The 21,937-nt window shown below is 43.7% G+C and overlaps 2 protein-coding genes across 4 annotated transcripts in view; one reads left to right on the top strand and one right to left on the bottom strand.

Annotated features, from left to right (window-relative positions):
- Positions 1–4,872: 4,872 nt before the first annotated feature.
- LOC108920813 (uncharacterized) lies at positions 4,873–10,797 on the bottom strand. The gene is made up of 5 exons (XM_029247498.1): positions 10,013–10,797; positions 9,202–9,254; positions 9,025–9,119; positions 5,088–7,569; positions 4,873–4,982 (listed from the first exon to the last, which is right to left on the bottom strand). The coding sequence occupies exons 1-5, from the start codon at positions 10,792–10,794 to the stop codon at positions 4,873–4,875; spliced, it is 3,522 nt and encodes a 1,173-aa protein (XP_029103331.1). The 5' UTR covers positions 10,795–10,797.
- Positions 10,798–16,616: 5,819 nt separating this feature from the next.
- Positions 16,617–21,937, top strand: part of LOC108920812 (forkhead box protein P2-like) — a 117,931-nt gene continuing 112,610 nt past the window's right edge. For 2 of the 3 annotated variants that reach the window (XM_029247118.1, XM_029247113.1), the window contains exon 1: positions 16,617–17,379. The gene's annotated coding sequence lies outside the window, so the exon portion shown is untranslated. The remainder of the gene's footprint in view (positions 17,380–21,937) is intronic. The other variant, XM_029247119.1, reaches the window with a different exon arrangement.

Here is a 21,937-nt window from a genome sequence, read left to right as displayed (position 1 = left end):
TGAATGCAGCACCCAGGGAAAGTTACTGCATGTCAGGATTCCGGCATCATGAAATTGGAGAAACTGCCATAATTTCAGCTGGGGGACATGTGAAGTGACAGAATCCGTTAAAATGAAAACGGGCCCCAGGGGCGACTGAGAAAGACGTAACCCAGATCTGTGCTCCGACAAGCCGGTGGGCGCAGACTGACGCCCCGGTCCATGGCACAGAGGTGCTGGAGACATTCTCTTTCTCCTGTCCCATCAGCTCCCAAGTACAGATGTGGAGGCATCTGGGCTTTTAGGCACACTGGCTTTGTTCAGTAGCTCAATCTAATCTCATAAAAGCATTAAATTGCACTAAAGAATTCTAAACAACAACAATCCAAGAAACCTCAAACTCCTTTCTACATGATGTTACTATCATGAATCTCGTGGGCAGCACAGCAAGTAGCGCTGCTGTCTCACAGTGCCTGGGTGGTGCGAGAGGACATGGGTTCGATCCCCACTCAGTCTTTGTGGAGTTTGCATGTTGTCTGCATGGGTTTCTTCTGGGTGCTCTGGTTTCCTCCCACAGTCCAAAGAAATGCTGTTCAGGTTCACCTATAGTGAGTGAGAGAGAGTGTGTGTGTTCCACTGATGTATAAATGGAGTGACCCAGTGTAAACAGTGTATCTAGCAGTGTAAGTCACTGCAATGAATAAGGTGTGTGGGCTGATAACACTACATAGAGTTCACTGGAAGTCACGTTGGACAAAAACATCTGCTAAATAAATCAATGTAAAATGCTATGGTACGAAGACAAACCGCTCCTCCCTGCTTGGCAAAGAAATACTTTAAAATACATTTTTCTGTAAGCATGCAGATGACAAAAGTGTCAAAAGGAATTTCTCAAACTTAAAGAACTCACACTTGATGGTTTGCATTGCAGCTCCAGTGAATTCTGGACTAGTATCTGGAAGTTACTAGAAGCGCTGTATGATCATAGCTGTGCTATAATATTGTCATCTTTTGACCAAGCCCTCGCTCCACGTACATGGACATATTTGCTCATATTTGCTTTTCCTCGCTGTTCTCTCTCTGTTTATCCGTCTATGTGTCCATCCGTCCATCTGTACGCTGTTTTGTGACCTTGTTGTGCGCGGTTTATAAAAACCAAAACAAAAACAGAATTCTAAAACCTGCTATGAGAAGGCGCTTTATCCTTTTACACAGGGAGGGATGAGTAGTTTACTCGGACCGAGGTGATACTGAGGACACATTTTGTGCCTGAGAGCAGTTTGTGCTTGAAAGTACGAACGACCTTCTTCTCGAGGCGCCCGTTCAAGAAAAAAATGGCGGCGGCGCGCGCTGAGTCACAGGTTCCCCCCTTCGCGCTGCAGGGAGAGCCGCGCGCGCGCGCTCCGCAGCCTCGTTCCCAGCGCACCGGAAGCCCAAATCCAGTGTTGCAGCACCACCTGCTGGTCACAAGCAGGTTTGCATTTCGGTCAATTGGGCCTCGGAGTCCAGCCGCTGCTTGAGTGACTGATGATTTTACTTTCTCCGCAGAGCAGGAAAAAAAGAGCAATAAACATCATCGAGTTCACGGGAGCAATTCATACTCAGGCCAAAAGAAGCGTGCGCTGGTTAAATGGTGGTATTATGCGCATTGGTCCTCGAGAATCCGTATCTATCTGCTGGTGGAGTGCATTTTTGTGTTTTTTTTTTTTTTTTCCCCCAAGTTGTGCATCAACTAAATGGAGAGAATCTGCTAAAGAAACACACACACACACACACACACACACACACACACACACTATCTGAACCACTTGTCCCATACAGGGTCGCGGGGAGCCAGAGCCTAACCCGGCAACACAGGGTGTAAGGCTGGAGGGGGAGGCGACACACCCAGGATGGGACGCCAGTCCATCACAAGGCACACCAAGCGGGACTCGAACCCCAGACCCACCAGAGAGCAGGACCTGGTCCAATCCACTGCTCCACCGCACCCTCCTAAACAAATACATGTTACAGTAAAATGTAAAATGCCTCTTGGTTTGCTTGTTAAAAACAATGACTTCACTAAGCCAGAGTCACATTTTGCCCGGACCATATATGATGAAGCAGTCCTGCTTGGCCACTAAAACAGCAGAATGGTTTCTAAATTACAGTATTTTGAACCGAATCTGGTGTAGCTCACAGCTCTGTATATAATTTTAGTAATATCAGCAGAGATATTACTGCTCCTGTCAATCATTGAAACATTTCCCTCAAGTCTGAGCAGGTACAGTCATGTGCTGAGAGGCACGACATTGTTTCAAAGGCTTTGGAAGGAGCTAAAAATGTGTTCCCAGCTGGATCTTCTGCGGAGTCTGCTCCTGAAAATAACCCTGTCCTGTGGGCAGCTCTCAGCTGAAACGTTATTTATAGACCGTGATCTCACAGCCGACTCCTTTTGTTCTCATCTGGAGCGGGTTCTCGTTTCCCGACCTGATGATCATCGTTACCGTCATTGCAATTTGGCGGAAGGTTTTATTCGGTGAAATCTTCACGGCTTATAATTTAGATCCATTCATAGAGTTAGATATTTCAGGGAAACGGCGTCAGGTTAAGAACTTAACTCAAGGGTAGAGTAGCGGACCGGCTCTTGGAAAGGGGCGATATTTCGATGCAAGTTCCAAGCTGCTAACCACCACTTGAGAACAGTACAAGAGCCTCTCTGGGAATTCATTTGCAGCAAAAACGTAGTGTGAAATTTCATTCGACCTGAATGAAACCAGTCGTTTATCAGAGTAAAGTCCGACACCTGTGTCCACACGCTTATCTGTTTTTTTGCACCTGGACAATCGTAGTCAGTCTGGATGCCTTCCACCAGGCATTCTTTAAGCAGCAAAGGAATGGAAGTCAAACTCGGCTGAATAAACAGTGCATTTGAATGCGAAAGAAAGGATAATATTTGACTACATGCATGTATGTGGGCCTTGAAAACAGATCCTGGGTATTAGTGAGCGATAAATGATAAATGAGGGTTTGTTCCACGCCCAGCTTGCTTCATCTTGTTGCTTTGTCATTTTGCTTTCAGTTGAGTTCTTTTCCAGCAGGACACAAGCGCAATGCTAGCAGTATTAATTTCTGTAATTATTTAAATAAATATTGCATAGTACTCACCTTTGAGCTGACGTGTTGACACCTCCTCAGGATTCATGACTGCAGTAAAGATGCCTAAAATTAATTAAGTATGAACAAAAGTCAGTACAGAGGATTTTTCGTGCACCTAATGCAGAGAAATCCACAAAGAAAAAAAAAAAATCTGGACTGATTCAGCATGTTCCAGAAAGTGTAACACAGAAAAACCAAAATTCTGTGATTTCCGATGGTTCGGTCAAAGATTTAGAATGTAGGGTGCAAGTTTGATAAGTATTTCAAAGTTTTGAGCATACAGAGCCAAGGTTTTTGTTATAAGGCCAAAACCTTGGAAAAAAACTCAAAACCTTGAAAATATTTCACGATTTTATTGATGAGATAATGTCCTCATAAATTAAAAAAACAAAACAACTGTAAAAACAAATATGAACGAAAGTAAAACGTTCCTGTTTGAGACAGATATAAAGGTACCACAGAACACTGTAAAACAAGAGCAGAACATGTAGTTATTTTATAGGATTTTACTTTAATAATTAGTACCATTGATCCATTCAGCTACTGGTCCTCTAAACATCATTCCTCCTCTGGTCATTTTCTTGGTTTCTCTATTTCTTTCTGCTTAAATTATTACAAACAATGTGCGACAAGGTACAAAACAGGGTACATAACAGGGCAATCACACACTCTCGCTGACAAACATGCACACACTCAGGATAATTTGCAGTAGCAAAGTTCACGCAAAACACACGTCTGTGGGAGAAACTGAAGCACATATGAGATCACGGTGAGAAGATACAAACAGTCTGAGCTGCAGTAAAACCCGTGCCCAAACTCACAGGCCAGGAACTGTGAGTCTCCAGCACTGCTGATGGTGCCGTCCTGGACTGCGGTTTATACATGTGGTAAAAAGAGCCATTAAAGACTAAAGGTGTCGTTGAATCTAGGGCCACGTAAAATTATTCCTTCATGTGACGATCAATTACCTGTAAAACAGACCTCTGTGTTATACTGCTGTGCTCTTTTTACCAATGGGTTGCAGCAACAGCAGCACCACACGGTGGCCAGTCTTGGAACTTTTTGACTGTTCCACATACAGTATATTAATGCAGCATCATATCTTTCTCATGTCTAAAATTGTCAAAGAACCCACATATTTTGGAGAGAATAGGTCAGAACAGACAAATACGTGCTTTGAAAAAAGGACCTAAAAACATTGCTAGCTGTTTGTTTTTATGTTCATATGTGATAATGAAAGCACATTTTGATATTTTGCATATATGTGAAGTGTTTCTAAGTCACATGCTTGTAACAACATGCTTAACGGGAATAAATGTGTTCTATTTTATTAGCATTGGCTAAATAGAGTTGATATAGTAATGTTCCTTTTAAGCTTTGCTCAGATTTAATTGAAATAACATTTCATTGTTTATCGCAGTTTGACTTCTCCGAACTCGTATTTAATGAAATTTGTTTATACAGTAAATTGCTTTCGGTTTTGTATTTTTTATCTTAAACTGACTTTCCGAATTTTTCAGCTCAGAAAAGAAAAAAAAATCACAAATAAAATTATTTTTTTATATAATTTCCTTCGAGATGAGATTTCTTCTCCACACTATGAATTTTACTGTCAAAAGAAACCAATTTTTCCTCCACATTCGCTCTCCTTTGGACCTTCATAACACTCCATGAAGCACAAACATGAACCAACCCTGAAGAAGAAAACAAACTGTCACAAAAGATAAAGAAGGCTCTTTTATATGGTGCTGTACTCTACTGTATTCTGTCAGCTCCTTTCAACCTGTCCTTCTCCCCATGGCAGCATAACCAGTACACAGAAAACAGGTACAGTGCAAAACAGGCAAAGAAGTCATAATAATAAGCTGTCACAAGGAAGAGAGACGACAGAAGCCCACAGAGAAGCAGTCGTGAAAAATCGCGAGTGGTGAATGAATCTCTCCACCGTAGCAGATCTCTTATGAGGTCACATCCTTCTTTAGACCTTCCTGGTTTCCTCAGAGATGAACCTTCTCGTTCCTCCTCCTCGGTGTCACACTCTTCATTCAGGGACTCGCTGATTGAGGACAAGGCCATAAGTGACAACCTGCCTCTGCTTATTGAGGGCCTTTGGCCAGCAGACAACAGCATATCCTTTTGGTGTCCAGTGACTACGTGGGAGGTGTTATGGAGGGTCTTCACCCTTAGCAGGTGTTGCTCCATCTCGTCGTCACTGAGCGAATCAGGGGAACTGCCATCCTCCTCCTCCTCCTCCTCCTCCATCTCTCTGCCCAGATCATCCATTCCTGCAATGATGTTCTCTCCATTTCCCCTCATCAGTCCTTCTCTCTTCTTGGTGTCCTGTTGCTCTTCTCTGCACAGCATCTCCCCAACATGGATATTTACCTTATCTCTAAGCATAGCTCCTTCATCCATACTCATCTCTTCATTTTTATGCACCATTTCATTGGCAATGCCCTCAACTTTATGTCTTTCTCTGCTTTTTCTTTCATGCACATGGATATCGTTGAGTCTGAATATGTCTTCCCTCCCTTCATTGTCCTTATTTAAATATTCTTTATTATTTGCATGTTCATCCCCTCCGAAGAAAATGTAATCACTTTTATAAGCATATTCTTCTTTTATACTGCATGTTGTTTCCCTCTCTATGTGGAAATTAACCTCCTTTTCTTGTAACATATCCCTGTCACTTTCCTTTCCATTTTCCTTTGGAATATATTGATATATTTTTGGTTCTTCTTCAGCATCTTCTTCTACGTCTTCATCTTCTCTGCAGAATACTTCTGCTGTTTCATACAGTTGGCATGCCTCTTCCATAAATACTCCTTCTCGTTCTTTTCCCTCTTCATGCACACGGTCTTCCTTTTCCCCATAGACCTCTCTGTCTCCTTCCTCAAGATCTTCTCTTTTCAGCGATACATCCACTCCTACATCTCCGCTTTCTGTTATTTCGTTCCTTTCTCTTTTTTCTTGGTCATTCATGAGTGACTTCTCTTTCCCATGACTTTCTTTGTCTACGGATGTCTCTTTTTCCCCTTCCGCCTCTTCTAAAAATGATTTCTCTTTATCCTCCTTGAGTGCCACTTCAATTGCTGTTAGAAACTCTTTCTGTGTATTTATTATTCCTTCCACATGTATTAAAACTAGGCTTTGTAGTCTGGGCACCTCTTTTTCTCTTTCCTTGTGTTTTTCCTCTCCTTTCACTTTGTTCTTTATATCTTTGGGTTCTTTATTTTCTTTTTCCTCACCAATATGTTCCTTATTTTGCTCTACAAGAGCTATGCTGTTGGACAGAGGTCTATCTGAAGTGTTCTTTGGCTCCTGACATGTTTTGAAGACACCGGCGGCTGACTCGTCAGCCGACTCATCCACATCCACTTTTACCTCTAATGAATTTTCTATTAATTCATCAGCATTATTTGCGAAGGTGTCCTCTGTATTCCCGCCGCTGTATCTGTCTACACTCAGTGACTGGCCAGTGGCGTTCTGGTCCTCAGGCTCATAAACAGGAAACGCCAGCATATCTGTTGGCCCCTCTTTATCACTGTCTGTCAAATGACCACAGTGATGATCAATACTCAAAGCATTGGTTTGGGTGATACACAACTGACTCTCATCTTCCATTTCCTCAGATCCTTCCCCTTCCTCCTCTTCATCTTCCCCAAAATCCAGATTCTCAGTTTCCACTCTGCAGAACGCCTGCTGGTAGAGAGGTGCCACAAATGTCTCAAAGGTAAAGGGAGGGTCAATGCTATAGATGTTGCTGTCAGATGGCAGCGTCGTCTTAGCTGTATTGTCACTGGTGATTCTGCTGTCTTGTGTGCATAGTTCCCTGTTAGTATCACTGCTGATGTCACTCCTTGTATTTGTGCCCCACTCTCTTACCTGCTGGACATTAGAGGTTCTGAGTTCAGGGGGACCTTCATCTGACTGGTCACCTAAAGGCACCTGATTAGCCCATGAACTGCACCTGATTGGCTGACAAAATACATCTGGGTTGCTGACTAACCGCATCTGACTGGTTCCGCCACACTGGACTCCTGAGCCTAGATGGTGCCCCAGAGATTCAGGAACTTCACATGTCACTGCACTAGACATTGTGTCTATCCCCTTGGCACAAGTAAGTGCCTCCCATGGACCACTTCCTGCTAGTTTGAGGATTTCACCTTGTGGGACATCAGGAGAGGCATCCTCTTGCTGTTTATTTACAGAACCATTCCAGATGTCACCGGCTCCCAGCTCTAACACCGCTGTTCTCTCGTCCTCTCTTTCTGGGGGCAGCGGAGGAGTGGTTTCACATAACAGTGTCAGCTCCTTGCCACTTGTTTCCGCTGCTATGTCTTTGTTTTCCCCGGCAGCCAGCATCTCCCTTTGGGCAAAATATTCTCGTATCTGGGCGAGACGGGCTGCACGGCGCTGGCTCCTCCTACGGCAGTTCAGGTTATTATCCACCTGTCAGTCAAAGAGGAGGGAAGAAGAGATACACTGCTGAACAATACCCAAAATTTCCTTTATATACAAAGGCCCTGTTGCTTCAAAGAAGGAAAGACTGAATACATACACAGAATATAAAATATAAAAGGGTGCAGGATACAGACAGAATATAAAATATGAAACAGTGCGGGATGCAGACACAAAATATGAAATGTGCTTGTATATGAAATATAATGAGATGCACTTGCACATATTGTTGGAAAACCAACACCAGTATGGAACAAGGGCACGTGTCATGTGATATAACATTCTTTTCAAGAGCCTTTTATCCTCTTTAATTTTAGCCTTGCGCCACAGAACCCAGTACCGGATCTGTATCTGCGGGCTGCTGAACTCTGAAGAATTCGGCCGTTCATCTTATGTTGCGATGGCACGAACGTTTGTTGCATTTTTCGCCATTTTTGTCAATAAATACGCTAGATGTTCAGAGCCTATTTCCAAATCAAGGAGAGCAGCTTTTGGCAGCTACTGAAAGTGAGTACAATGTTTGTGACAGTTTTAAAGCATGCGTGTAGTGGTATGTTCCCCCCACTGGGCTCCCCCAGCTCAGGTCATGAGACATTCTTCCAGAAAGGTCACTGTGGTTCACAGCATCCCCCACCCCCACCCCTACCCTATCCCCCTTGCATTACAGTTAACACACAGGCCTCAGATGCCTGGCTCTTGACATTTGCAGACCAGAGTGCTCCATTCCCATCAACCCCCTGAGTGTGCAGTCACCGGATAGCGTCACGCTGTCGATGGCGCACAGCTGGAAAATGATCACACGGTTCCTAATATATATATCATTATCTTCATGCAAGTATCTTGCTCAGGCCTAGAAGAAAAGCAAATATTCACATGACATTTGTAATCTTTATTGATAATTTTTCTATACTTTATTGAGTTTATCATCTACATTTACGAGGGATAAAGTGTTAGGTGTATGGACTGTCTTGTCTGTGAGGAGAATGCACTGTTATAATGTAAAGGTTAGAAAAAAATTGCAGATGACCTAACTGCAATATTTTGAATATTTTTGTTACAAAGCCTCATCCATTGCTTTCCTGTCATACCCACCTCCTCCTTTACCCATCCATACCTACACACACAAAAAACACACACACGCACTGTCTGAACCGCTTGTCCCATACAGGGTACCAGGGAGCCAGGGCCTAACCCGGTAACACAGGGTGTAAGGCTGGGCTGAGGAGGGAGGGGACACACCCAGGACGGGACACCAGTCCATCACAAGGCACCCCAAGCGAGACTCGAACCCCGGACCCACCGGAGAGGAGGACGAGGTCCAACCCACTGCGCCACCGCGCCCCCCGCATGAAAAACAATCAAATTAAAAAAAACAACACACAATAACACGTGTACAATACAAACAAGCATATTGCTGTGATAAGGCCTGTACAAGATCACGCTCACCTTTGTTTGCTGATCTTCATCATCCTGAATAACCTCTGAAAGTTGTATTTCCAGCATTTCTTTGGCGGCCAGTACTTTGTTATCTTTGGGCTCATCTGGAAGAAAAAAAATCTTCCATGATTACAGAAAAATGGCCTCGTGGATTAAAATGGTTGGAATCTCAAAGCGAGTGCTTACCTTGAATTGCAGCAAACAGTGTGGGTGGACATGCATCTGATGGAGGTTCCTTGCTGTACATAAATTGAAAAAATTGAAAACTGAGAAAAAAACTTCAGTAATCAAAAGACTTTAAATTCATCAATCATTGTGCTGCTGCAGGTTCTTTGATATGAGTGATGAATATATCAAAGATATTGAATGGTCAGGAAGCACTCATAAACGGAGTTCTTCCAGATGACATTTCCCATGCTCTTTAACTGAGCTTAAATCTTAGAGCAGTTGTTTATGGTATTCTCACTATGTGCACGTGCTTCTGTCATAAATGCCAGAGACAAGCTGTTGGCACCATTCGTAAACCAGGAAAAAAGATGTATTCCACTTCCTTTGACATAGAACATGTAGCTTTGTTAAATCCTGCGGCGGCTCCTGTTTCCACGCAGCGCAGAGAATATTGGGTTAAATAAGCGGACCACTAAGTAATCCTTTATCCCACTAATCTAATATGCAATGTTATTAATAATCAATACATGCGTGGATGAACACTCACATCAAAATTATCTTAACATTTGTAATCAATCATACATGCATATTGATTGATACGAACACCAAACCTGACCCATAATTTAACCTAACATTACAGATGCATGTCATCTATTATATTAATATAGTTACTATTGTCCTGGATTCTTAAGTGAATATTAAGTTGTTCTAAGAGCTTTTGCAATGCACTTGCACATATCTCATGGCATCATGTCTACATGTCTACACACCTGTAGGAATGACCGACACGTTGCAGAAACCAAAATGCGTTCAGAAAACTAGGCCTCACCTGACCGCTTTCAAACAGCTTCTCTTGGGCCGGTCGGGGACGTCTGTCTGTTGAAGTCTGTCCATCGTCTCCTCTTTCTTCTTACAGAACAACACATAATTCATCCCTCTGTTGTTTGCCCAGAAAGTGCCGACTGGCGTCTCATACCGGAGACAGAACTCAACTCTGGCTCCCTCTCTCTCGAATGGAGGCACCAGGGTGAGCCTGAAGGAGAATCGATCTGTCTGGCCATTGCTAGAACCAGGCACAAACTCTGCCAGCAGGTCAAAGTGGCTGGTCCAGCTGTCGAGCGTGGTGCGCACATACACTGTCTTGTGGAAGCAGAGGTTCAGCACCTGGACAAGCCCCCTCAGCGTGGTGGACCCTGGAAGCAGCTCCACGCTTTCCAGCTCTACCTTCTGCTCCCAAAGTATCTTTGCGAGTTCAGTCTCAGAGTTCGGCAATGTGAACAGGCATGACAGGGAGTACTCTTCTTGTGCTTGGGCCTCACCCTCTATGGGGTCAAAAGCTGAGGGGGTTGGCACGACCCAGGCGTCAAACTCCTTGACCGATACGAGATTCAGGCCGAAGGCGTCGGCGAAGGAGACCCTCCTGGACTGGGTGGGTGGTGGCCCCAGGTCCGAGTCATCTGACGAAGAGGAGCTCTTCCTTCGAGGAAGTGGGGAGGATTTGGGTTTGATTCCACCGACCAGGTCATCCTCGTCCCAATCCCAAGAGTTGGGGTCCACCACCTCCAGGAGGCAGGTGTCACCAGCCTGTCGTGGTACTCCTCCGTGCTCCATGGGGCTGAGTGAAACACGCTGTACAGGAGGCACCGCTCTACTGACATTTGAAACTTGTGGACCGAACAGCCGAGATCAAGTTACAGTCAACATTGTGCAAAGAGACTTGGCTATAAATAGTTTCGATGGCTTTTACACTGCGGCTCTCTGAGCGCTCTGGCCTCTCTCTTAGGTTATGAATCATTCTTCTGCTTTAATTAATTAATAAACTAATTAATTAACAAACAATAACAATGCTTCCTAAACTAAACAATTTCACTGCAGGACCAGGAAGAGTATGTACGCTATCTCAGACTGATTTGTGTGTATATTTTGCAATGCAAATCTAAAGATTACACACATTCATCAGCAAAGTTTATCAACGAAACACTATTTGTTACAAGATGACGTTGATAGAATAGTTTAGAGTGCGAGTACGGTCAGATGTGTGGAAATATCGGCACGCTCACATACTCAGCTCAGCTTATCTCAGGCACGACTTTAACTGCACTTTATCGCCATCCACTAATAAATATACAATATTTGAATCCTGAACTTCTTACTTAGAGCTGCTCTTGCGTAACTCTGTGTTTGCCAAGACGTTGCTGGAGATACTGACAAAAGGTGATATTCAGCCTCAGAACACACAGACAGCTTTGTCAACACGGCCAGTTCACCGTGTAAACGTCTGGACTGTGTGAAGCAAGAGGTATAAAAGTGAAGCCCTCGCTAGCGAAGAAGCCCACAAGGTTTACGGCGATGACTCTTACGGGATAGATAGGAGAGCAGTTAAAGCTCGGCTGTCAAACTTCCCCCGGTGAGAATCCCGGCAATGGAGGAAGAGGCAGAATTCAAGAGGACTGGCTTCATTAGCAAGGACAGCTCTTCGGGGCAGGGCGATCAGCGCGAATCTGGTGAAAACGCGATGTGGCCGGAGTGCGACGGGGGAGACCCGGCAGTGAAGCCCGCCCTGTCCTACATCGCACTGATCGCCACGGTAATCCTGTCCTCCCCGCAGCAGCGTCTCAACCTGGCCTCCATCTACCGGGACATCCAGGAGCGCTTCCCTTACTTCAGGGCCCGGGGGCAGGGCTGGAAGAACAGCGTGCGCCACAACCTGTCGCTCAACGACTGCTTCGTCAAGCTGGGCCGCTGCGAAGATGGGAAGGGCAGCTACTGGGGGGTGCACCCTGCCCACCGGGCTGGCTTCCTGCGAGGCGACTTCCGACAGCACAGGAAGGCCGGACGCAGCCGCCTGCAGAGGGCACTGCAGGGTACGGCCAGAGTGACACTTTCTCCGTGCTCCTTTCTGCCCCAGTGCGCCATGGGAACGTACTCGTACAACCCCTCCGTCGTGACGGCTCCGGGACCCTGCTGCGAGCGTCCGAGCTGTACGCTGTTCTCCTGGAGGTCTCCGGAGCCCTTCCTGGGTGGGGTGGGGGAGCCGTGCTGTGGCCTGTACCTCCGACGCCCCCTCCCTCTCCCCGCCTGGCAGTGGGCTCAGTCTGCCTTCGCCGATGCAGGCTACTCCTGCTCATGGTCCTCAGGTCCCTGTTTCCCCCTCTGAGACAGCAGGATGAAGGGCGTCACCGGCGGTCTTCAACCCATTTACATATTTAGTAAGAGTGAAAAATGTCTGTTTGATAATTTTCTTCATTTTGATTTGAATGTCTGCCAAATATATACAGGCAACTCGAGATAATCTAGTAGTGCATAAGTAAAAATACAAATACAGTATGTATACACAGTGCTGCTTCAAAGTATATGAACCCAACAGGGATGGTCATTATTCGTGCATAAAATATTAAACTAATTAGCAAACATGCTTCCTCGGATGCCACAGTGTTGAGCCCACCTTGCTGCTGCTTGACAGGTGGTCTCCGTGCCAATGGATTCGGGCTCAGACGGGCTGAAGACCATTAGTGAGGACACGGTGAGAGCAGCAACTGGGCTGATGATGAAGGGCAATATTGTAAATGTGCCATCAACATTTTTTGCTAAAAATGACATGTGACAAACAGCTCTTACCAGTCTTCCTTCTTACATGGTACGGTCAGTAAATTCTGAGACAGAATGCTGTGTGGCACTGCTGTGCTGCATGCGCCAGCTGTATCAGGCATACAGCAGTATATTTAGATGATGTGATGCTGTGTAGAGGAAAGTAATTTTCATTATTACTATTAATTGTACTGGTTTTTATTAAGACACTGTCAAATATTTGCCCCAATAAAAAATTGCTTATAATGTTTCATAAGACTGGATAATTTTAACAACACCTTTAACATCACAAATAACATAATTTACACACTGGAATGAACAGATGTTACATTGAACAGGCTTCTTACTTTATTGTTTATTAAGCGGGTGTGAAGATAATGTGTTATGCTCGTTTTCTTATTTTTGATACTTTATTGTTGTGCATAAATTGAAAGCTGGATGTCTTCTAACTGCATGCACAGAGAGAAACTCCTACGGGTAGCAGATTAAGGTTGGTAATTTATTATACGAAATACCTTTCAATTGTTTCCTTTTGCTCGCAGAAGAATCTAAACAAACTTGTGCCACGAAAAAATATCTGTGAACAAATACGCAATGAACAGCATCCGGCATGGACTTTCAATATGTTTGTGACCAGAAATTATGTGTAGTATGTCACCAATGTACAGGCAAACAGGTAAAGTAAAATAATGATAAAAAATGTTCTTCATACTAACAGGACAAGCATCACAATAACATAAAGACAGTTCTGCAGGAGTGGATGAAATTTTGCAACGCGTGAAAAATTATTTAAGAATTAGCGGCGGCTGCAGGTGGCATAGCGGTTAGTGACATGTACTTTTAACCAGGGTGATGGGAGTGGTAGTGGTAAAAGAGGCCTTGATGCTGTTCCTTTGACCAAGATATTTAATTGGAACATTCCAGTAAAATGTTCAGCAGAATAAATGGGCAAAATTCTATGTCTTACTCATTAATTCTTAGGGACAGCTGGTACCCTAGTGGTTAGAATTAGTGCTTTTATACCCAAAGGTCATAGGTGCAATTCCTACGTGCAGCTGTAGGACCCTTGAGCAAGGTAGTTACCCTAAAAAAAGTTCCAGTAAATTTGCCCATCTGCGTAAATGGCTTTAAAAAAAAGGAACCTGACATTGAAAGTCGCTTTGGAGAAAAGCAGCAGCTAAATGGATAAATGTGTCACATGAGCGAACCATCAGACGCCTGACTAATGTAAGAATATTTTCGTACATAAAACAAAGCGCCACTAGATGGCGACAAACCCCAGGTTTTCAGCCCTGCGCGACTCGTCGCTCGTTGTTCGCTCTGCGCCCGGCGGAGACGTTGCAGCGCCGTTTGCCAACCTGCGGAAAAAAAAGGAGAAAAATCCGCAATACATTCATCAAAGTAAACAATTTTAGTATCTTGCTTTAGCCATTTTGGGGAGCAAACAGAAGAACAAAACTAGGCTCATGCGAACTCTTAGTATGTAATGTATAGAATATATATAATAGGAACTGCGACTGTTTTTTTTATCAATGTACTTTCTCACAAATCAAGAGCTTGTTTGGTCACCAGCGGCACAACAGACTCATCATTCATTGTGTTACCAGAATTATCTGTGTGTCGTGTGGGTGATTGTATTTTTATTTGGCTGTTTCCAAAATCTAAAACAAAATCACTAAATTTTACTGATGGCTAAACATGAAAGATAAAAAGCAAAAAAAAAAAAAATTCCTCAGCACCGCACACGTTCGCTGCTGCATATGCATATATTAAAATGACCTTTGTCTGATAAGCAAAACACAATCTAGTCATCTTTCGGTCTTCTTTTGTTGTTTCATCATAATTTTTACCAAATAAGTATCCATCCACATATTTGTCCACACAAACTTAGAAATAAACATTTGTTGGCTAGTCCTGCAACAAACTGTAAGAGGCATAGATGGATAAATAAAATATGTGTAATGATAGGACAAATATATACATATCTATATTATATATAACTGTAAAAATGTAAATACTGTATGTAAGTAATTGCCAGGTAACTGCAGTAAACTGTTAAAAGGAAGGTATGACGGTTCCCAAAGCTGCCGCAAGGTGGCGGTGTAAAACCACCAAGACTCGTGTATCGCAGCAGCTTTTGGGCACTAATTTTTTTTTTTTCTTCAATAAACCTGAATCTCCATTTCTATTTTGCAAGTCTGACAGTGATGGAATGTACAAATTTCCAGCGTAGCTCAAAATACTGTTATTCCATTTCATTACTTTTTCAAATAAATGTGGCCATACGTCTCGCATTTGTTCTGCGTAACATAGTTTCATAACAAAAAAAAAGACTATTGTCATTTTTAGTGCGAATTACATTAGGTCTAGTAATTATTGCATCAATAACACTCCCAAGTTTTAATAAAAGTCTCGCAAACAAACCTAAAAATAGATCAAAATTAAGCAAGAATTTTGAAGAATTACTTTCTAGTACATTTCTAAATCGGGCATTTTTGTGTCTGAGCGCCAAAACATCACAGACATTGGCTTTTTGCACATATTCGTGTACATTTCCACAGAAATATTATTCGACTCCCGTTTTTTTCTTCAGAGTAACAACGACACGAAAAAATGCACACGAGAAGCCAACGTTAAAATACATCCAAAATCAGAATGAAACCGCATTACGGTGAGGGAATTACACTTCTTACTGTGATTCTACTTATTCGTTATGGTCAATAATAACAATTAAAAGACATTCTTTGCTTTTTGTCGAGCTCTGATCGATTAGAAATATTTTCAATGTATAGAAGTTGCTTGGGAAGGGTCGTTATTAATACGGGGAGCGTGTCGAGTGTCGTGTGTGTGTGTGTGTGTGTGTGTGTGTGTGTGTGTGTGTGTGTGTGTGTGTGTGTGTGTGTCACCGTGTGTGTCCTTCTTGTGAACTTTCACCTCCTGAACCTGTCCGGGGCGGGTGTCTCTTCTCTCGCTCACGGCCGGTAAAAACCGCACTTCGGCACAGTTTTAAAAAAGTGACACAGTTAAAATCGAATGTACGCGTAGCCGAGTTTCCTAACGAAAAAGTGAAAGCTGCTGGAATGAGAGTTTTCACTACGACAAACGCATCTTTTACAACGACACACACACCACACGCGTCGGTGGGGGGCTTTGATCTGATTTTTAGGATGTTTCCTGTCAAAATGCGAGGTTATTGAGAAAAGATACAGGTAGAGAGCCTATACATTTTATTCATTTTTTTTTTTTAAATGGTGTTAAAAAAACAATTACGTTGACGAAGAAACGCGAGCGCTTTTGGAACGAAAGGCGGGAGGCGCGCGACGAAGCAGCCGGTGGGCGCGGGACACCTGTGAATGTGTAACCGCGCGCGGGGCCTCGTGTCCGCCCTCGCGCCCGTTCACCTTCACCCGGGCAAACAACGCGGCGGCGCGAGAGCTCGGCGCGCGAGACGCGGCGCGGAAAACCCCGAGAACCCGGCCAATGACGGGCACAAAGTCCAATCCTTTTGGTGTAAACCGTTTGCGCGAGATAAATAATATTTTGCAAACTAATACCCAGGCTTTGAAGTACTAACGAACATTCACAGCGGGTGACACGCGACAAGCAGTAAGTGAGAAGCTCAAATAGGGGCGGGTGTCCTGGCGTTAGGGGTAAAAAGTGGACACACTGTGGACAAACACACGACCGGTCGTGTCCTCCGGCTCATTCGAAGTTCACCGAACACGGCGGTGTGTCGGGTGGGCAACACGAATCTCAACATTAACTTCTCGTTCATGATTCAACGAGAGACCAGACCGGCGGGCCGTTCCCGTACGAGTTGCGCGTGCACGAGTACATTGAGCGTTTCTCCCTTCTGCACCACTGCTGCGTGTGAGTGTGAGTGTGTGTGTCTGTGTTCGCTTTCTGGCCATTTTCTTTACTAGAAAACTTATTTGAGGGACAAAGAGCTCGTGTCATTATCGCAGCCGTAAAGAAATAGCTGCGACGGTTAACAACCACTGGCACTGCTATTAAAGAGGGCAAAGCTTGACCGACCATAAGTTTATGCGAGAAAAAGACAAAACAAACAACTTGAAAAGACTTTTTGTTTACATAGCAGGTGGACGTGACGTAATCTCGGGTCGCGGAACTCCAAAAAATAACAAATATCCGAGTCCGCGCGCGTGCCTCCCCCGGGGGCCGTATTCTAATAAGCTAGTCCCAAACACTTCACAGAATACATTTTGATATATCGAATCCTAATGCAAAAACACGCTACATCTTCCTTCTCCGAGTCATGTGAGAGCAATCTAACAGGAGTTAGTGTATAGTTTTTTTTTCTGTTGCATTAATAATAACAGCAGCGGTTGCTGAAGAAGGGCAGCGCGAGACAACGCAACGTGCATCTCCGGCGAGTGCAGCTCCAGCGGAGGAATATCATACATAGTTGTTATTTATTCTTCGTCTTGTTGTTCGTTTTCTGTTTTTTTTTTTTTTTTTTTTTTTCCCTCCTCCACACAACCTGCACTCTTAACGCGTGAGCCCTTCCAAACACAAGAAAGTCACGACTTGTTACCACCTGGCGGCTTCGTTCTTTTTATTTCATTCGGGAAATATCCGCGCATTTCGGTAAGTTTGCTCTGCGTTGCTGAGCTTCTTCTTTCTTTCTTTTTTTTTTTTTCCCTTTCCCCTCACACTTTCACTCTGTTCTTAACCGATGCAAACTTGGCTCGCGGAGAGAGCGCGCGTGCGAGAAGCGGCGCCGTGCAGCACGAGTCGAGCCTCTCGTCCGCGAGCCGCTAGCCCGCCCGCCTGCCCGCCTGCCCGGGCTCCCCGGACCCGCACCCGCACCCGCACCGCTCCTCTCGCGCCGTGTCCTCGCACCGTCACCGTGTCACCGCGCCACCGCGCCGACTTCACTTACACTCTTATTTTCACACTATCCACACTCCGTGCATTTTCTCCTCCTCTTTTTCTTGTGTCTTCGAGCTATATTGTTGAAACGCCGTACTAGATAGATAAAGACACCGCAGTGTGTGACACATTTTAACCGGATTGCTTTTCAAAATATTCCCACATCTTCACTGTTTTTTTCTTTTTTGGGGGGGAGGGGGGGTAATAACACAGTCTACTACACCACCATGGAAACAAAACTCGGAATGGTAACACTTGGGAGGTGTTGGTTTCGCGTAGTGATGTCTGTCTGTGACTGAGTGTTCGGGGGAAGCGAGTGTCGGGCTGGACGGCGGTGTGTCGCGGGGCTGCCGGGCTGTGCTCTAGGTTCGGTTCGGTTCGGTTCGACTGGCTGCAGGTCCGAACCTCAGCAGCTCCCTTCCTTTCCTTCCCAGCAGCATCATCGCCGGGGCTGACTCGGCGTGCGGAGCTCTTCCTTCCCCTCCTTTTCTCCGCACAACCGAGACTCCTTTTTTAAAATATAATAAATGAAGCGCATTTATGGACGGATATTTTCCTTCATCCTCCTTCCTTCCTTCCTTCCTTGTTGCACAGATTTAAGGTTTCGAGCTTCGTCAGCGGACAGTCAGTCAGTCCGAGGAGCGCAAACACCTCCTCCTAGTTGTGTGTCTGCAGCGAAAACTTTCCTTTTCTTTAACTCTTATTTATTATATTTGTCTACCCCCCCTCCCCTTCCTTTTTTAACTATTTTGAAAGATGATTGAAAATAAGCGGATGACTTGTGAGACGGAAAAGAGCTCCCGCGCGTAGTGCTGCTGAGGTGTCGTGTGAGATTATTATTATTATTATTATTATTATTCTTGTTATTATTACTGTTATTATATTTTAATAAGAGCTCCGTTGTTCGTGTGCATCGCGTTACGAGGGGAGACCGCGGCTCGCAGCCCTTCGCCACCCCCTTACACATCACTAAAATACATTTCCTTATCTCATTTTTATTGTTAATGTTGTTGTTATTGTTATTATTTTACAAATATAAACGGGGCGACACTGTAGATGACGGCTGGCTGAGGAGTTTCTCTTGTGCTGCAGCCCAGAGAGTCACACACTCCATGGACGTGGAAAAAAAAAAAAGGTACACATTATTAAGTGTTAAGGTGCATGTGTGTGTGTGTCACACCAACTCAATTTAAAATTTAAATACACACATTTTCCTTGTGTGTGATGTACATGATCAGACTGTTTCTCTTCATTTTAGCTCTTGGCTGACTATTATTATAAGGAGTAGCCCATAATAAAAATGGTTGTCAGTAGTATAATAATCATAATGCTGGCTTAATTTGTTATTAAATGCGCTGAAGAAGGAGAAACGGCTTACCTTCGGGTTCTTGGTGTCTTCAGTTGCCACCCTTTAAGGGAAAAGTTTAAAGTGGTACCAGAATGTGGGCAGTGGATTTTTAATCAGTGAATCAGAAGCTCTTGACCTCTTCCTTATGTGCGGGGGGCTTTAGTGGTAAGTTTACACTGAGCCAGTGCGAACGGTCTCGGCTCCCCGACCTGGTCTTTGTGACCCAATCTCTCATCACCGGTCAGTTTTGCCCGTTCAGGTGACCGGGGTTAAATCACGGTATTAAACCAACGCTGCACAGGTTCCTTTGGTGCGAGGGGCTTCAAGTGCAGGTGTGTTCGATGGCTTCTTACAGCACGTCGCACTTATTTATTTATTTCCAAAGTCTGGAAAGCATAAAACACCTTTAGTGCTTACTTTATTGGTCCTTTAAAAATCTTTCTGTACTTGGAAATTGTACCTTTGCTGCCCAAGACTGTACTCACCAGGTGCCTTTGATTGTGAAACTGCAGCTAGAGAGCTCATTTGTTGAATGGAATTCGCTTAATATTTCACTAGTGACCTGCTTTAGACAAATGATCAGTCCGCCTTTGAAATTTAGTTAAAACATTTCCTTTTTTTTAATTGAACCAACTGTTTATTGCTGCGATGTTTTATTGTGTTTTTTTTAACATGAGGGCACCCAGTTTTTTTGCATATGGTTTTGCTTCGCTGTCAGACACCCAACAAGTGTTTAGTTTTTTTAAAAAATGTTTTTTTCCCCCCCTTTCACTTGCAGAAGGGCTAAACTGATGTGTACGTATGCCGAATGTCCTGGAGAAGTGTGCTGGACAACTCGAGCTCTAAAACTGTACATGAGGTTTCCTTGGTACCATTCGATGAAGCATACATTGTTTTCGGGGAAGTTTCCTTTGTTTGACTTGGGCCTTTTTTGTTTCTTGGTACAAATGGTGTTCACCACTGCTGCTCTGGGCAAGAAGCTTGCTTCTTTTCATCCAGTGAACCCCAAATTCCCTCATCCTTTCTTTTTTTCTTAACCACCACCCCATCCCCCAACACCTTTTTTCATAAAACGGACTGCTTATTCAACCTTAGAGGTGTCAGTGGTGTGAAATTTTAAAAGGGGATCTGGTGTTCCATAGTTTGTTGTGTTAAAACATCGTGGCACGTGTGATATTCTGTTGTTTTAATGTATTGGTGTGGGGTGGAAAATAAACTCAGGTATGAAACCTCATAGCAATTAAACTGGAAATTGTCCTGTTTTTATCACTGGGAACTTCATAGAAATGTTTCCATGACAACCTCCATGCTAGTTAAGGCAACCGGAGGTGATCAACAGTTTATTTTTTTTTCCCCCCAGTAAGAATGGAATTTGTGTTGACAGTTCTGGCCTTTATTGGTACTTTGGTACCATGTGAAAGTATTTGTTTACCATATCATATGCTGTTAGCTGTCAGCCTGGGATAGATTGACTTCTTTTGATGAAAGACTTTATTACACGCTTAGGCAGCTTCTGCACTTTAATTATCCACATAAGCGTAATAATGCTTTGTGTGCCTCACTGCATTTACAATGACAACTTCTCTGACTTACACACTCTGGATTACTTCTTAAGTCTGACTTTTTTCTTCTTTTTTTTTTTTACCCTTTTTACCAAAGTGCTGTAATCTTGGCCATTTATGCCTACTTGTTATGCATGCGCACTTAGACTGGGGGTATGTTTTTCCAGAATGGGTTATATGGGTTATTTTTTTTAAATTTATACCAGGTTTTTGTTATTTTAGTTAAATATAAGGTAAAATGTTTACATGTAAAATACAGTAAGGTTTTTGTAGGATAATTAAAAGAACTGGTCTCAGTGCTGCTTGGCCAGAATATTTAAGGCATGGTAAATTTGTGACATTGTCAGAAGGGAGTCGTGCAGTGCAGTGACAGGTCACACAAATTCATTATTGTGTCTGTCATCGCCACGCCAGGCGCAAGAGAGACAGAATACAGGCATTGCAGACCTTCAGTGTTAACATCATGTAAGTAAAGATTTTATTGGAATATTGCTCTGTTGTCAGTACTAGAGAAGTCAGAGGGAACTGAAATATGAATTTGTTTCGTGCTGTAATTTTACATAACAGTGCACCTAGTATATGGTCGCTAGCAAAACGTTTCCTCTGCAGTTCCTGTTGGATCGATTTTTTCGAACTGATAATGAAATGGCCAAATTTGGCTAAGGAGCTTAATGAACAGTGCCACATGTATTAAGTGTGAAAGAGGGGAACTGCACCTTTGTCTCTGTCATCGGTGAACGCCCCGTGTGCTTCGTGATGAAATGTTGACGTGTTTCTCCGAGTAACGACAAGACCGTGCCTTTATTTGCACCACTGAACTTGAATAATTATTTTGCTAAATATATTTGTTAGTTTTGCAATTGGAGGTCTGTAGACCAACTCTTACCTGTGACAAGTATTGTTGCAGGAGCTGTAAATTGACTCGATGAGAAAAGACCTCCAGTTAATTCCCAAGTAATAAATGTGAAAGATGTATTTAGCAGTGCGCATCCATAGTGCATCGTTGTCTGCATTTTGGAAGGGAATGGACCTGCAATGTGAATTTTCATTGCTGCGAGTGCTTTGTGTGTGTGTGTGTGTGTGTGTGTGTGTGTGTGTGTGTGTGTGTGTGTGTGTGTGTGTGTTGTTTTGGGCAACACAGGACATCTAGGTTTATGTTGACTAACAGCAGCATTAAGCCACGTCACCTCCCAGTTAGTGTGAACTGATGGGAAGTCATGTAATGACCTTGTTGTCCTGGAGAATAAAGGTCAAGTGAATGGCCCTTATTAGGCTGATTTATGAACGTCAAATGGAAACTCCCAGGGTTCATTTATTTATTGTTGGTTTTTTTTTTTTTTTTTATTTCTGTGTGTCCCAAGGC

This window comes from Scleropages formosus, chromosome 21, assembly GCF_900964775.1.
Source record: "Scleropages formosus chromosome 21, fSclFor1.1, whole genome shotgun sequence".
In the NCBI taxonomy this organism is placed as follows: domain Eukaryota; kingdom Metazoa; phylum Chordata; class Actinopteri; order Osteoglossiformes; family Osteoglossidae; genus Scleropages; species Scleropages formosus.
This window is presented reverse-complemented; position numbering and strand designations above follow the sequence as displayed.

Bases quoted from the DNA above. Each gene is read 5' to 3' on its own strand.
- LOC108920813 (XM_029247498.1), bottom strand. From the start codon at position 10,794: ATGGAGCACGGAGGAGTACCACGACAGGCTGGTGACACCTGCCTCCTG. The intron at 9,120-9,201 runs GTAAGCACTCGC...TTTTTCTTCCAG, and splicing joins ACTGTTTGCTGCAATTCAAG to ATGAGCCCAAAGATAACAAA. The intron at 7,570-9,024 runs GTGAGCGTGATC...TTTGACTGACAG, and splicing joins ATGAAGATCAGCAAACAAAG to GTGGATAATAACCTGAACTG.